The following is a 14,460-nucleotide window of genomic DNA, read 5'->3' on the forward strand; positions in this document are numbered from 1 at the left end:
ATATAGTGTATCCCAAAACTGAAAAAAAAGTTCGTTCAAGCTGAGATATCATATATCGTACAAACATTCCATATTAAATTGCCAGTTTTAAATATAACATCAACTAGCGTGGTATTACACGTGAGCCACAACCACCGTGTGCCGCTTGTTAGGATGCATGTGATTGGAAATATGAAGCCACACCATCACCATCGGGTTGAAGCTGGAATGAATGTTACGTAGCCATACACCTTGAGTAAAGAAATTAATATCGCTGTTTGGTAAACTCTCATTCCCGTATCCAAAAATGGAAGCGTTTCGTTCGTACATACCGAAGGGAAACGATATTGGAATCGAATTGATTGGAACCATGTTTAGGTGTTTATTTACGCTTTGTGGTGACCACATAATGTTAACTATACTTTCGACAACAGCATCATGTAACACAATTCCTGCCAACTGCTCAGTGATCTTTTTAAAATTTAGAACCACTTAGGAGTTAGGATGATTAAATAAATGCCGTGGAATATAATCTTTTTGCTGGAATACCACTTTTAATCGGTTGTTATTTCGTGTAAAAAAGGTAAACAGAAACAATAAAAAATAAATAAAAAAAGTGATTAAAATAAACCGAACTACTCTATTCCTACTGTTCATCGGCCTTTTGATCTATCAATCTAAAATAAAACAGGTACATTAGGTAGCCTTGCTAAGGTGATCGCTCGTTTCTCGAAGGCATTTTTCCCAATAATATTAAATCCGTACCAGCTTCAAAAGCTTAAAAAATGGCAAGTTATTTCTCGGCATATGTTATGCCGAGATATTCGAATGTGGCTGGTTCATCAGCATTTATCTTTCCCTTCAGTTATCAGCTCAGGAAAACGTCTATAGCCACATGTGCGGTTTAATCTGGTTAACGGTCGTTATTCGAGGTCGTTATATTTCGAGCGGATGTATCAAGCGATTGAGGAACATTGTATGTATGTAACGAATCCTATCAACTGGATGTAATTGTTTACCTGCTTACATTTTGTAAGGAAAGTGAGTACAAATCAACTCTTAATATGCCATGGGAGATATTTCAAACAAATATATATACATATAAGAAAAGGAAAAAAAAGTTAAACGGATTTCAAATAAAAATAATACGGACACAACTGTATGGAACACTTAATTTTATTAGATAAGCATTTTAATAGTCCTAGATTTGTGATTTCTTTTAATGCTACGCTTTTCTTATTAAGCCATTGGTCTTACTTGAGAGCCTTTGTTGCTCAAATTATATGGGAGGTGGTAACTCCGGAGTAGATTCATGAATCCACTCCGACTCCGACGTATGAAAACGGGATTTAATTCCGGAGGAGCTCTTGAGCAATAACTCTGGAGTAATTACTGCGCAGTTGATACCGGAATACTCCGGTGCTACATCCAATGTTAAATCCGGAGTAATCCCCGGTTTTAACTCCGGATTCAAGTTCGGTTAGTGGCCGGACGCTACCCCCTTCCCGGTCGTTCATAATGCCGGAGTTACTCCGGAGTATACTTCGCAATGTCTCGGAGTCGGATTACTCCGACCATTACTAGTAAGAAGGTTCAAATGAACTTGAACCAGTTCAGAAAGAGATCACTTGAACTACGAACCACAATCTTCGGTACGTAACACCGTCACTACATGCTTAGCAATTGGAGCGTTGTTTAATATTTCTCGTGCAAGGTTTGTTTACATTAATCGAGCTGGTGGCGAGAACATAATCTTGAATTAAATTAAATTAATTTAAACGAATAAAATTAAAATAAGTAATATATTTATTGTTTTGATGAAGTCGATGAGAAAGGCAAGTTTTTAAGCTCAGTGACGATGTTTCAAAACAACGGACCATCAAGAAAGCTCATCGCCGGATGCTGCTGACTCCTGTGGTACAAACAACGACTGTTGCTAACAGTACCGCAGATATGTCCGTTTTGTTTTCTTGTGTGTTTGGCGCTGAAAAATCTTGTCATAATTTTTCCGGTAGCGAGAAGAAATTGTAACAAGATAAATAGATGAACGAAGATGTTATTGCCCACCGCGTCATACACCGGGCAAAATACAATCGGAATCGAATATTAGAAGTCTGATAGCACCAATTAAAAGCAGCTTCGAGTAGCATAAAGATAAAAACCTTTGTATCCGGGTAATCGAACTTGTCCGGCTTTTTTTCTCATTTCATGACCGCCACCGTACCATCAATACTCAGATTATTATAACTACGATTCCGACATAGCTTCCGAAACAGATCGAACACCTTTATGTAGTGGTTTATATTTATCTAGCAAGATGGCCAAACGCGTTGTTTATACCGACATTGTTGAAGCAAGTTCAACATACCAATAATAAATTCATTAAGAAGGTAGCAATTATTTGAGTGAAAAGAAACTTATTTCAACAAATTCACAATAAAATACATCAATTTATAAATTTTGCTTCGATCTACCTAAATTAGAACGATACTTGTTTCTAATATTAATCTGCAACAATTTGAAGCTGTACAATTTGCGTAATATATATTCATTCATATAGTGATAAAAAATTTGTATTTTACTTTAGGACCGACAGGCCGTATCTTGCTATATGTTTACCACGTATCCAATATAGTCCTTGCTACGCGGGGACGGTCTTGATGGGATTTGATACCCGGTCCTGTCGTGTGGAACCGGCGCCGGTTATCAAATACACTACCGTGCCCCTTCATTGTACAACAATATACAATTTCAAAATCACTGAAGGGTTCAACTCTAAACAAAAGGTCTTCGAAAGTGCAGATAAGGTCGCTCCGGTTATAAACGAATACATGATTCATGTGATACGCGAGCTCATGCGTCGATAAAGAAATACGTTCGCTACATTAACCTTATCCGTTCTGCTGCATCCTGGACCCTATCAAGATGCCCTACATGATACCGCTCGGCTTGCTGTCTTGTTTTGTTCAACTGTGCACCAAAATCCCCGGTTTCGCACCTACAATAAACGCGAACGACGCAAGATAAAAGTCGCCATCGCGATGTGAATCCCCCCTTTGCGCTGACAATGCGTGCGCGGTATCCGTTCGAGATAAATGCAGTATAAAAAGACCTGCGTCCGGTTCGGTTTCCTGTCAGTGTTCTGTTAGCTTAGATTTGATCCAGTACGTGGTACGAGTATATTCGTAGATCGCTAAAGCATGAAGCAAGTGTGCATTCTTCTAGCTGTGCTGCTCTGCACGGCAGCCGTTGCGGACGCCATGGTGTTTGTCTACGTGAGTTCAGCAGCTCAACCGGTTGATGGGTTTTGCATTTGCACCTGACGCATTCATTTCATCTTCCTTTCTCCATCGCTTTCCACAGGCGCCAACGTGTGCGATATGTAAAAGCATCGGTGCCCGCTACTGTGGCTATGGGTACCTCAGCCGGAAGGGGGTCTCCTGCGACGACCAGGTAGGCTTGCTCGGTTGAGTGCTTTTTTGTGAAAAAGCGATGGGAAGTAAACATTGCCTAATGCCTCTCCTTTCCAGACGACCATCAATAGCTGTGAGGACTGCACACGAAGACTTGGTCGCTGCGAAGATGGATTCATTACGGAGTGCTTCTTGTGAGCCAAACCGTGAACCGGAAGAAGCGGGCGTCGGTGTAGTTTGCCGCTCATGCGGTTGGAATGATTTATATGGATGGAGGTTTCATCTGTCTGCCACTGGCAATGATTTCGATGTAAGAAAATATTTTACTCCAAGTTTTACAATTTTCAAATGAGAAATAAAACCTATTTTGTTTGCCTAAATGAATATCCTAGTAATTTTAGCTCAAATTTAAGTACTATTCGAGGTTAAATGGCGTATGAAATGGATTGTGAAAAATTAGATTTAGTAACCCAAAAAACCTTCTACTGTAGTTTTTACATCGTAAGCCGAAATCAAAGGCCAAAATGTGTAGGTTCGTGGAAGTTACTCTTCACTTCGTGCGGTGATAATGTCAAACTAACATTTTAGCTGTAAACGATAGAACTCATTATATGAAAGGTTTATTTTGCTTTGATGTAGACATCAGAGAACAGCTTTTATCTGTTTTCTTTTTCGAGAAAAGAAATGAATTTGACCAAATGGAGCATATCTTTGTACACGGAGCTATGGATGAGGAATGATAGCAATGGTTCAACTGCTCGTTTTACCTTAATATTAATGTTTTCTTTACGTTCTTCAAGCTTAAGCATTAGGTGCATATATTTGCCTAAATTCTTGATATTTCTATTAATTTTTGTTGTGGAAAACTATTACAAAATAAAATAGTATTTGCGTAGAACAAAAATTACTTAAATACTAGTTGTTATTGCATTAAAACTGTGTGTTTCAAAATGAAATTCTGAAATGATTGTACTTGTTATGTATACACACAAATTTCACAAAATATACATAAAAATATACATGTTATACATAAATATGAAAATTATTCATTTATTGACCAAATACCTGTCCTGCTCATCTAATGCTTAGGGAAACCCAAATAATATTTTTACAGCAAAACGCCCTAAGTTTTAATCCCACATTCCCTTTAGCTTGATAGAGTATTCAACTAAGTGCATTCAACTCATTTTTTTTAAATCTTAGTACATCGGAATTTTAGTAAAGATAATGGAGGGCCGCTATAGTAACGAGTTCTATGAGTTTTAAGAATGAACTCATTATCGTACAGCTGTTGTCCTTTCGTCAATTCGCCATGATCGTCCAGTAAAAAGCTCCAGAAACGATTCTTCGATATAAAGAGAACATCCACGAAGGTGATATTGTATTGTAGTATATCAAATCCATTTTTTTTTAATTGAAAAAATGATTCCTTCATCTTTTTAAATACATTCGACTAATAGTAAAAGATTTTGAATTACTATCACTAGTTAATATTACCTCTTATTAGAATGTTCTCTTGTTCATTCGAATAAGGAATCTGGCCGCTTGTCAAAGCAAAAATTGCTAAAACAAAGTATTTTTCTATCAGGGCTATCCACGAAACTTCCATGTTTTTTTCAAAATTGTAAAGTGCAAGCAACTTCTTCTTCTTGAGCTGCTCATGGTCGAGCTTGTCGCGAAGACATGGCCAGGTCGCCTATCCTTTTCCAGGAAACTCGGTCTAAGGCTGCATCCGATCTCCGACAGGTTTGACACCACTTGATCCATCCAAGAAGGTGTGCTAATCTACGTCAAGAGCCGAACAGGTCGCTGACGAGCACTTTCCTGGTGAGGCATCATGTGCCCTAGCCATCATATCTTTCCGGTTTTGACAACCGTCAGGATATCTGCACCGCCTAACAGCTCAACTAGCTCGTGGTTCATTTTCCTTCGCTCCCACCGCCAATGATAGTCCTTAGGACCTCTTTGTCCTCCCTTGCCATAGTCCGTAGAGGACTACCGGACACATCAGAGTGCGGTATAGTGAACATTACGGGTGTTGCTGGAGTCTTCTGCATCGCAGGAGTTTGTGTAGCCCTTAATAGGCACGATTTCCTTGAACAATGTGCCTTCGGATTTTGTTTCTCATATTGTTGTCCGAAGTTACGATCGTACCAAGGTAGCAGAACTCCTCTACCACATCAAGATCGTTGTAAACAAAAGTTTTGTAAATTTTTACTTCAAAAGAAATTATTTTAGGTATACAAAAATAAAGCAAAATTTCTGTGTAATTTTCAAAATCTCACTGTGATACGATCGTTTAACATTACGGCAGAGCAAAAGGAACGATCAAATCCTTTAGCATGGCAAAACCGGTTAAAAGTATTTTTTAATTTTTTTATGACTACATCACCAAACTATTACATAAATAATAGAGTAGCGTTACGTTTTGCTACAATAGAGAGCGAGAAATTAACAAGTTTGGCTTTACGTAATAGTTAAATCATCCCTAAGGGCTAAATTGTTTTAAACTTTTCTTTGCAAAATATTTAATCAGCCCTCGAATAAAATATGCTAGAAAAACTTATCCACATTTTAGGAACTTGCTGAAAAAATAAAATAATTCTAAACATTATCTCACCACACCATCTCGCATCGAACATTATCATTTATCACTTCACTCGTTGAAACGCGTGTCAAAAAGCTTTGGCAAACCGGGCTGATTCACTTAATATTTTCGCTTTAAAGCTAATTGAGGGCTAATCGCTCTCGAAAGTAGGGAAATCTCGCAACGGACACGACAAGCAATGTCCCAAAACGAGTACGGATGGAAACAGAACGGCGAGCGATGCGGAAACGAAACCAACACACTGAGCAACATTAAAAACATAAATTGCACTTGAGCGGCAAAGCTTTCCCGCTGTCCGCAGACTAAAAGCGCGCCTCTAACGTTTGATAGGTCATTCACGAACATCATCATCATCATCATCGTCATTCGTCGTCTTTTGCGGAATGAAAAGTTCATTAACGCGGAAAATCTATCCCTTGAGATGATGCTTCAGTGAATGTATTTTTTTTTTTCATTCCTCTGTGCCGTTGTTGTCAGGAGGATTAGATTTTTGCCCTTTTCCGATGCCGAACAGAGGCAGCGTATTTTTTCTTTTATTTGAATGTCTGTTGGTATACATTGTGCGCGTTGCGGAATGGTGAATAAGCGCTGAAGATGGTCCTTCGCGTTGAGGATGCGCAAAAGTGTGCCGGGTTTTGTTCGGACAAGAAAGCACAGGGCGGGTTTTATTCTGCAGACGAGAGGCCTTTCCTTGCAGCTGAACAAGTTTTGTGCACCTTGGTCCGAAGATGTTTCTCGAGGTGCTTGAAGGAAAAGGCGAAAAGAAAAATGTACGAACATTGCATAATTGCCACTTTGGTTGGCTATGTTTTGTCATTGAGTCATCGAGGTTGAGGCAGTCGCGGAAAAGGGCGGGAAGGTAGTATCTTACACACAAAACCTCCCGGAAAGTAATATCGCGCTGAACAAACGGTCAAGAGGAAGTGTACGGGATATGTGTGAGAGCAACACAAACAGTTGCCCTCTTTGCTGGCAAAGTGAGAAAAGGACGAGCAAAAGTGTGGCGACTATTGGGAAAAAAGCAACTTTACCCCGCTGGAAGTTTAGGGAACGATCAAAACAGGAATGAGCAACCGAGAGCATCAAAAACATCCTTGAAAAGGAAAGTCTCAGGAGTAGTTCCATGATGAAGGATATATAGCATATAGCTGTCGGCTATCCAGTTGGGTCGTTTTGTTGATCGTGGCAGATTTTTTTTTCCTATTTGGGCACCATCGCCATCATCAATCGGAGTGGAGATGTGGATGTTGCCAGATGCTTCATCTGCTTGGTTTTTGCTATTATCGACTATTTTGTTTTCTTCTTTCTGTTGTTATGGCAAGTACGGAATCTTCATCCGGGGATCACTGACCAGCCATAAAATGGAACATCATCAAACATTGGGAAGCGCTAGAACGTGACGCGTCAGCAGTAAACGGAACGACAACATCTATTGGCATTGAGGATGAAAGTGGCCCCGAATCGAGTTCTGGATTATTAACATCAAAACAATACGGAAGAGGGTATCAAAAACAAACACGATGAAGAGGATCAAAAGTGCTATTTCAACCTGCAATAGAAATCAGGAACAATTCCGGTTCACTAGATGCAGGAAAACCTTGAACGATAAGGCATACACAGTTTGGAGACAGATGTACTCTTGAAGGCAGCCTGTAATAATCGGTAACGGATTGTTTATCGAACGGATTATAGGAGCAAACTTACTGAGAGGTTGACACCTTCTTGTGGACTATGGATAATTGTCATAACATTTTCTTAAAAACAGTTTTTTAAATTTGTCATTCAAGCTATAAAGAGTTTAAATGCAATTATTTATCAAGAGTAATTTTGTCTTTTTTACGATAATAATTAATATATCTGATATAACATATCTGATATAAAAAAGCTTATCAGATTTGATTTTTCTAGTGCTTGAAAGGTACGTATGTTCTTGATAACTCATCAAATCTTTAAAGACAAACTTGCAAATTTAAAAAAGTCTGTTTTAATCAAATATCTAGTTAAAGAAATTCAGAAATCAGACGAGAAAAACTAAAGAGTAAAGATAGGGATTCCCACTTTTATATACAAAAGAAATCAGCTCAATGCTGGCCTGACAAGTGTATACCAGCAGAGAAAATTGAGGATTTCAGTATTATAAGGCAATATAGGGCAGTATTAGGAGTTGAGAAAATTTTACTAAAAGTAGAAAAATAATATAAACTACGTTAAGAACTCTAAGAACTTATTTTAAATAAATCTTTGTAACTCAAGAAAGTGTTTAATGTCTAATGAATAAACAGTTATTTAAGGTAATAAAACCCTACTGACAACCTGTAGCCAATAAGGAAAACTTGTCGAACCTAATGTTTTCCCAATGTGGGCGCCAATATTACTCCTTATAGGGCGAGTAGCAGCAAGCCTGATCCTACCAATCGGGATTCAGGGTCAGAAAGTTACTATCCAAACCAATCGAGCATTGCCCATGCATCGTTCACTGTAATCAGCATCTTTTTTTTCCACCTCATTCCTTCAAAGGAAATTGAGAAATTCATCCGAACGGTCCTCAAGGGATTTACGCCACGGTTTATCGAAAGGCACATCAATAGCCTGACCACCGATAATACGGTCGGATATTGCATGGCACGTAATCCTGCCATAGTACAGGGTGGTATCGGGATTTTCAGCCGAGCTCAACTAATTTTGAAACAAATTGAGAGCTACACGCTAACGCATACCGAGCAGTGTTGTTTAACTTTAACGATCCCTGAAGCTTAAGTTTATTTGGCTGTGGTTTAGCGATTTCCCTGTAGAAAACTTCCGTAAAAGTTTTGCCACAGTTTCAAGCTGTGTGTGTGTGCGTATGTATGTGTTCGTTGATTTCCGTGCGGATTGAATGTATTTTAACGATGGGATCATGCAATCGAGAGATTTTCTTTTCCAGATGGAATATTCTGGCTTGTCATCCTACGGTAGATGGAAGCTTTACATTTACACACACTCGATTTGATCTCGTTGCTACACTCTGTTTCAGCTGTTGCCTAGCAACGCGCTCTCCCTGCATGTATAAGAAAAGCACACCTTTGGTATCCACATGCTTATGGTCTCAAGGCGCCGGTTGCCGAGCATAAATCTTTTTAGTCAATTTGCCGTCAGGGCTGGGTCTGCTGGTGCACCCGATTTCATTCCCAAGGTTCACTTTTTCTTTTTGCCTTTTTTCACTTTTTCTTGTCACCGTGGTAGAAAAAGGAAAAAAAACCTCAAAAGATTACCCACGGATAGACCCTCGCAACGTACGGATGAAACTGAATCTAACTTTTACTTGGGTGGAAAATCAGAATAACAAAAAATGAAACGTTCAATATATTCATGCGACGTGTAATATTCAATGTGTGATTCCGGTGCTGCCAAACCGTGCATTTTTATTGCGAAGCGCTTTCCGGTGAGGTGAGCATTTGGTATGGTTTCTTCCGATATGAAAAAGCTTCCAGCATGGAACAGCGATGAAGCGTTGGCCCTTGTTGGGGTTGTGCTCTTCTATTCGGGTCAAATAGTCAAAACCTGGTGCTTTGTGTGGGTTTTTTCTCCTTTTTTAGCTCAAAATTTCTACATAAACCGGATGAATGATCCTTTCTCTCTCTCTCTCTCTTTCTCTGTGATTTCACAAACAATTCAACGTCGGTGCGTGATTTATGTTGAAAGGCTTCACATGGAAAACTACCGAGATGGGCATCTTTTACATTGGAAGCATTCCTTCACCATCCGCACATGGGTTTCGTTGTTGAAAAGCTAGGATTATTGTTAACCTTGTGGGTTCACCCATTCTTCCAAAACAACTATAGGTCACGTTGCAGAAGGAGCTAGGTGCGAAAAAATAGACACAAAACAGACGCAACCTTCATAGGTATTGGATAAAAAAGAGAGAAAAAAAAGGCGTTGGGATAAATTCCATCATAGTCTGCTACTGAAAGCTTTGTTGTAAAATCAATGTAGCTTTTTCTGTTGGTTGCTTCAGTTGATAACGTTATCATGGGGAGTTACAAGATTGGGGCTGCTACATTGGAGCTGCCAGTTTTAGAAAGATATCTTCAAAAGCAGCAAGGATATTGGTTCGAAATTGAAATAGAGCCGTGCGGGTGGCTCATGGGCACCAGGATGACTTAAATGGATAAAGGGATGTTATTACGGTGTATCGTTTACGCTTACAATATTTCAGATCAAGGACGCGTGTAATGACATTCATTGAAGAATAAACATTCTTCTTTGAGCTGGTTATGTGTATTAAATTCCATCTTGTTTATTTGTGATGCATTTCTGTCCCTTCCTTAGGGTCGAAATACTTTTCAATAACACTTAACATAACTTTTTCAAAGGAACAAAATAACAGATTACTAAAGATTTAAATGAATCCAACAGAAAGGAAGTTATGCTTTTTTTCAGAAGATCTATTTAGAGTTAAAAAAAGAGGTTTAGAGGGAAAAAAGCTACTTACAAATTATGAGCTCACAACATTATGGATTCAAGCTCAAGCTTACCATGGACCTTCGTATGATAATGATCCGTTGCTTAATCCTATTACACAAGAATGTGAAATTCCATGCTTATTTGGTAAGTGCTCGAACCTATATTATTCAAAAGTCGGTTAACAATACCTCTCGTTGCCATTGTTCTTTTTAACAGCATCGACCAATATTTTAATTATATTGTTCAATTAACATTATTAAGTTATTGTTAAATATTCTGACATAACACACACTTCAATAGCGATGCTTTATGTTGTTAAAATGTTAATTTAAATTATTATCGAAACCAAAAACACTTATTCAAATTAAATTTTTCATGATATACGTACTTTTTTTTCATCTTAAAATAATCTGTTTTTTAACATCAGAGATTCTAGATTTGTGATTTAAAAACCACAAGTCGCGAAAAAAATATTTTACGTTAAACAGTTAGTAAGAAACCCATTTTTGTATGTTTTTAAACTGTTTTGATAAATAAAAAAATACATAAATAAGGTGTTGCGTGAACAAGTGAACAAGTGATTGGAAACTTGGGATCAACTTGTTCACCTACCATGCAAAGTTATTCATTTTAGCTTACAATAAATCGCAACTATAAAACCATTGTCTTTGCTACGAATAGTGAAATTAAATTTATGAAATGTTAAAAAAATGAATTTTGTAATCTTAATTGCTATCTGCTGTACAAAATTTTTGATCATCATCTATCCAACGCGCCCGTCCCATTTATCTTTGCTAATGATGCTGGATGTATGCATACGCCGGATGAGTAAGTTTAATTTACATCACCACATGACACATTGGACACACCAGAAAAAAGTTCCCTTTTTTGATGAATGTTTGCAGTCCACGCCAAAAGCTGAACAAAAATTTTGAACATCAGCAAACAGGCGCACGGTTTTGCTGCGAGGAAAGCCTCTTTGTCATGAAAATCATTTACCAAAAATTTCCACCTCGCTGCATCCAAAAATTCAACTTGAAAATTAATCATTGTACGGTTGACAAGGGACTGCATCAACAGAAGAAGAAAAAAAAAAAACCCCGTGACAGGAACAAAATGGCGACACAAAGCGATACCGAAGCGTTCACACCTGATGAATCAGTACAAAACGCCACCAAAACATCGAAATTCGTTTGCCATTGTCATCGAAAACAGAATCTGTTTATTGTAGCGCTTTGCCCGTGCCTCGACACTGTCCTTGGAATCTCTCTTTTTGACTGAGTTGTATGTTATTCTTCCTTCTTTCTTTATTTGTTCTCCTGTTGGTATTCTGCTCATTTTGTCGTTTTTATCTCTTAAGAAGATTTTTTTTTCTTGTTGCTCCTACCCAATTTACATGTAAAATTCAGCGGAACAAGATACTAACATTCCCCGGGTGCCTTCTTCCACAGTCAATTCATCCCTGCGAGCGCCCATTTTGCATTTGTTCGGAAATTGTAATCCCGATAATTTTGTTTACATGGGACACCGCTGTCAGGATTGTGCTGGCTCGTCGCCCATTTGCACCGCGGTGGCGCATCAGCGGTAGCGCCGAAAAAAGGTGGCCGGAAGCCACGGAACATTTTGTTGTTTGATTTTGCGTTTGTGTCCTTCCGGTGGAACGAGACACGGCCGCATCGTGCGGTGGGTGTAATTGAGTAGTACCGAAAGGTAGAAAATGGTCGTTTTGACTTTTTTACTGGTTTTCGAACGTAGAAAGTGAAACAAAAAATCATTCGCAATAAACATGATCATATCACACTGTTATATTATCATATCTAAACGTGTTTGTCGGTTTAGTCAAATCAATGAATAATTTTATCAATTATGTACTCAACGTATAAAAAAAGTTAAAGTATTTTTTCAACAAAAAGATAATTTCATTTCATTATTTAATGTATTGCAATTAGTTTTTCATTATTACATTATATAAAAGAAAAATTAAAAAAACATTTTGCTGATGCTTTATGGTACATTATTTCTGGAACAGAATTTCGCTGCTTGCTGTTGCTCCAACTAAGCCCTAGCAGTATCATTTGATTTATATTTATGGTAGAAACAGGGAGAGCTATTGTCCCTTGCTCTATGCTACACCGAAAAGCACTTTACAAGGGTGTGGTGCTTGTTTATTTTTGTTTCCTCCAAACTTTCATACGCACACCCATACACATTGACCGCTGCTCTACATTATTTACAAAACGCATCAGCGCAAAAGCGAATTTTTGGCATAAATTATGCATCCCACGGTTGTGCCGCATTTGACCACGGATCGTTAATACTTGAACGATCGGTTAGTAGGCGAGTGTAAGTGGAGGGTCAAATCCGATTTAAGCGCAACACCGGCCACAAATTAATGCTTCCCAGATGACCATGAACGTTGAGAAATTCTACTTACAAAAAAAAGCAAAATAAAAAAAACAAAACAGAATCTGAGGAAGTAGTTCGAACAGAGGAAAGCAAAGACCAGAAATTAAAACAGCGTAAAGAAAAATGTTTAGTACATTGTATTGTCCTATTTTGCGTCACTGCCTTCTCGCGACTGGTCATGCGTTTTCTTCATGGGATTTTTATTTAGCCGAGTTGGAAAAGAATCCTCTACTCAGAAAGGCAAAAGAAACTTGTGAGCCTTGACATTAAAGATGCTGTTTGTGCACAGTTAAATGATCCAGTTTTAAAGGTCATTCTTATATTTTTTTTCTTCTGTTTAGCGGCGAATGAAACATGAACCATTTCCATTCTGTGTGATTTTTTTTTGTTCAGACTACATGCTGGGTCCCCAAAACACGCTAAGTCCAGTATATATCATTTTCATTCTTTGTTCGGGGTTTTATACCAAGGAATACTAACGACTAGGCGCAAATCAACCATAATTTAATGGCTGAGCGGTCACGAATACAGGGTTTGTTATGATTAACACTAGAACTACCAAGCGGTTTAAGCGTTTTTCGTTCGTGGTTAATTTTTAAACAATTTCGGAAGAATTGGAGTATATATTTTTTTGTTGATTGAAGATCGTACTATAGATCATGCATGTAAAATTCTACCTTAGGATTGTTTCACCCCAAAATATAATGTGACGAAAATGAAGCGTTCCAGCCAAAATGAATAGTCCGGTAGTTCTAGTGTTAAATGATTTGTAAAAATATAACAAAAAAAACTACCAAAACAAACAGTTTGCATCTAAAAATTAAAATATCTGATGAATTTGCGTATTAGTAATTTAAAATAGAAAAAAAACAAATGATTTTTGTTGGTTAATATACAAATCACAGGAAATGAAGCTTCTAAGCTTCTCGGTAGCTTCTAATATTTATATTTTGTTCAGCTTATGATAGTTTTATTTTTACGATAATGCGCTTTTTGTTGTTTATGGTAGTATTATTAACATCAAAATTTATTTTAAAAGCAAAAAATGAATTCAACAAATAATTTTTGTCATTGAAAGTTCCTTTAATACCCAATTGCAGTTGCAGTTTTTTTAAACGATTATTCGATGCAATTTGGACAAATGATTTGAAAAAAAGTGTAAGCATTCCTTGAATGGCTGGCGGAATTTAAAAAGCACTGTAGCGAAAAGGTTCAAAACAGTTATAAAAACCCTGTAAAGTGGAACGATTCACAACGAATGGTCGTAAAAATTGCACACTTGAAAGGAAAATTAAACGTCATGGGAAGAGATCGAAAAGAAGTGCTTCTCGTTCCGAGCAGTTAGTGCAAATGCTTGCGAGCAGTACCTTTTACTGCCTTCCTCACTGCCTTGCCTCGAGAGCATCTAAATTTTTACGACGCACAATTCCGGTGCGCCAAATGTGACGACACAATTTTTTTCCATTTCACAAGACGCCAAAGTCACCGGGCGCGCTGATTTGATGCTGTTTGAAACCCGCGCGAAGGAGGAAAACGGCTGCGCTTGAAATTTGCTACCTGCATCAGAACCATGAAAACGTTGAGCATAATTTATTTGAAAACGTTTTCCGC

General features: G+C 38.0%; 2 protein-coding genes across 7 annotated transcripts in view; one reads left to right on the forward strand and one right to left on the reverse strand.

Annotated features, from left to right (window-relative positions):
- LOC125762288 (probable G-protein coupled receptor CG31760) overlaps positions 1-14,460 on the reverse strand; it is a 53,851-nt gene that overhangs the window by 22,889 nt on the left and 16,502 nt on the right. The window lies entirely within an intron of this gene.
- Positions 3,025-3,776, forward strand: LOC125762330 (uncharacterized). Its single transcript, XM_049424293.1, has 3 exons — positions 3,025-3,254; positions 3,343-3,432; positions 3,510-3,776. Exons 1-3 carry the CDS (start codon positions 3,180-3,182, stop codon positions 3,588-3,590), a joined length of 246 nt encoding a protein of 81 aa, XP_049280250.1. The 5' UTR covers positions 3,025-3,179; the 3' UTR covers positions 3,591-3,776.

Source organism: Anopheles funestus, chromosome 2RL (genome assembly GCF_943734845.2).
Source record: "Anopheles funestus chromosome 2RL, idAnoFuneDA-416_04, whole genome shotgun sequence".
In the NCBI taxonomy this organism is placed as follows: domain Eukaryota; kingdom Metazoa; phylum Arthropoda; class Insecta; order Diptera; family Culicidae; genus Anopheles; species Anopheles funestus.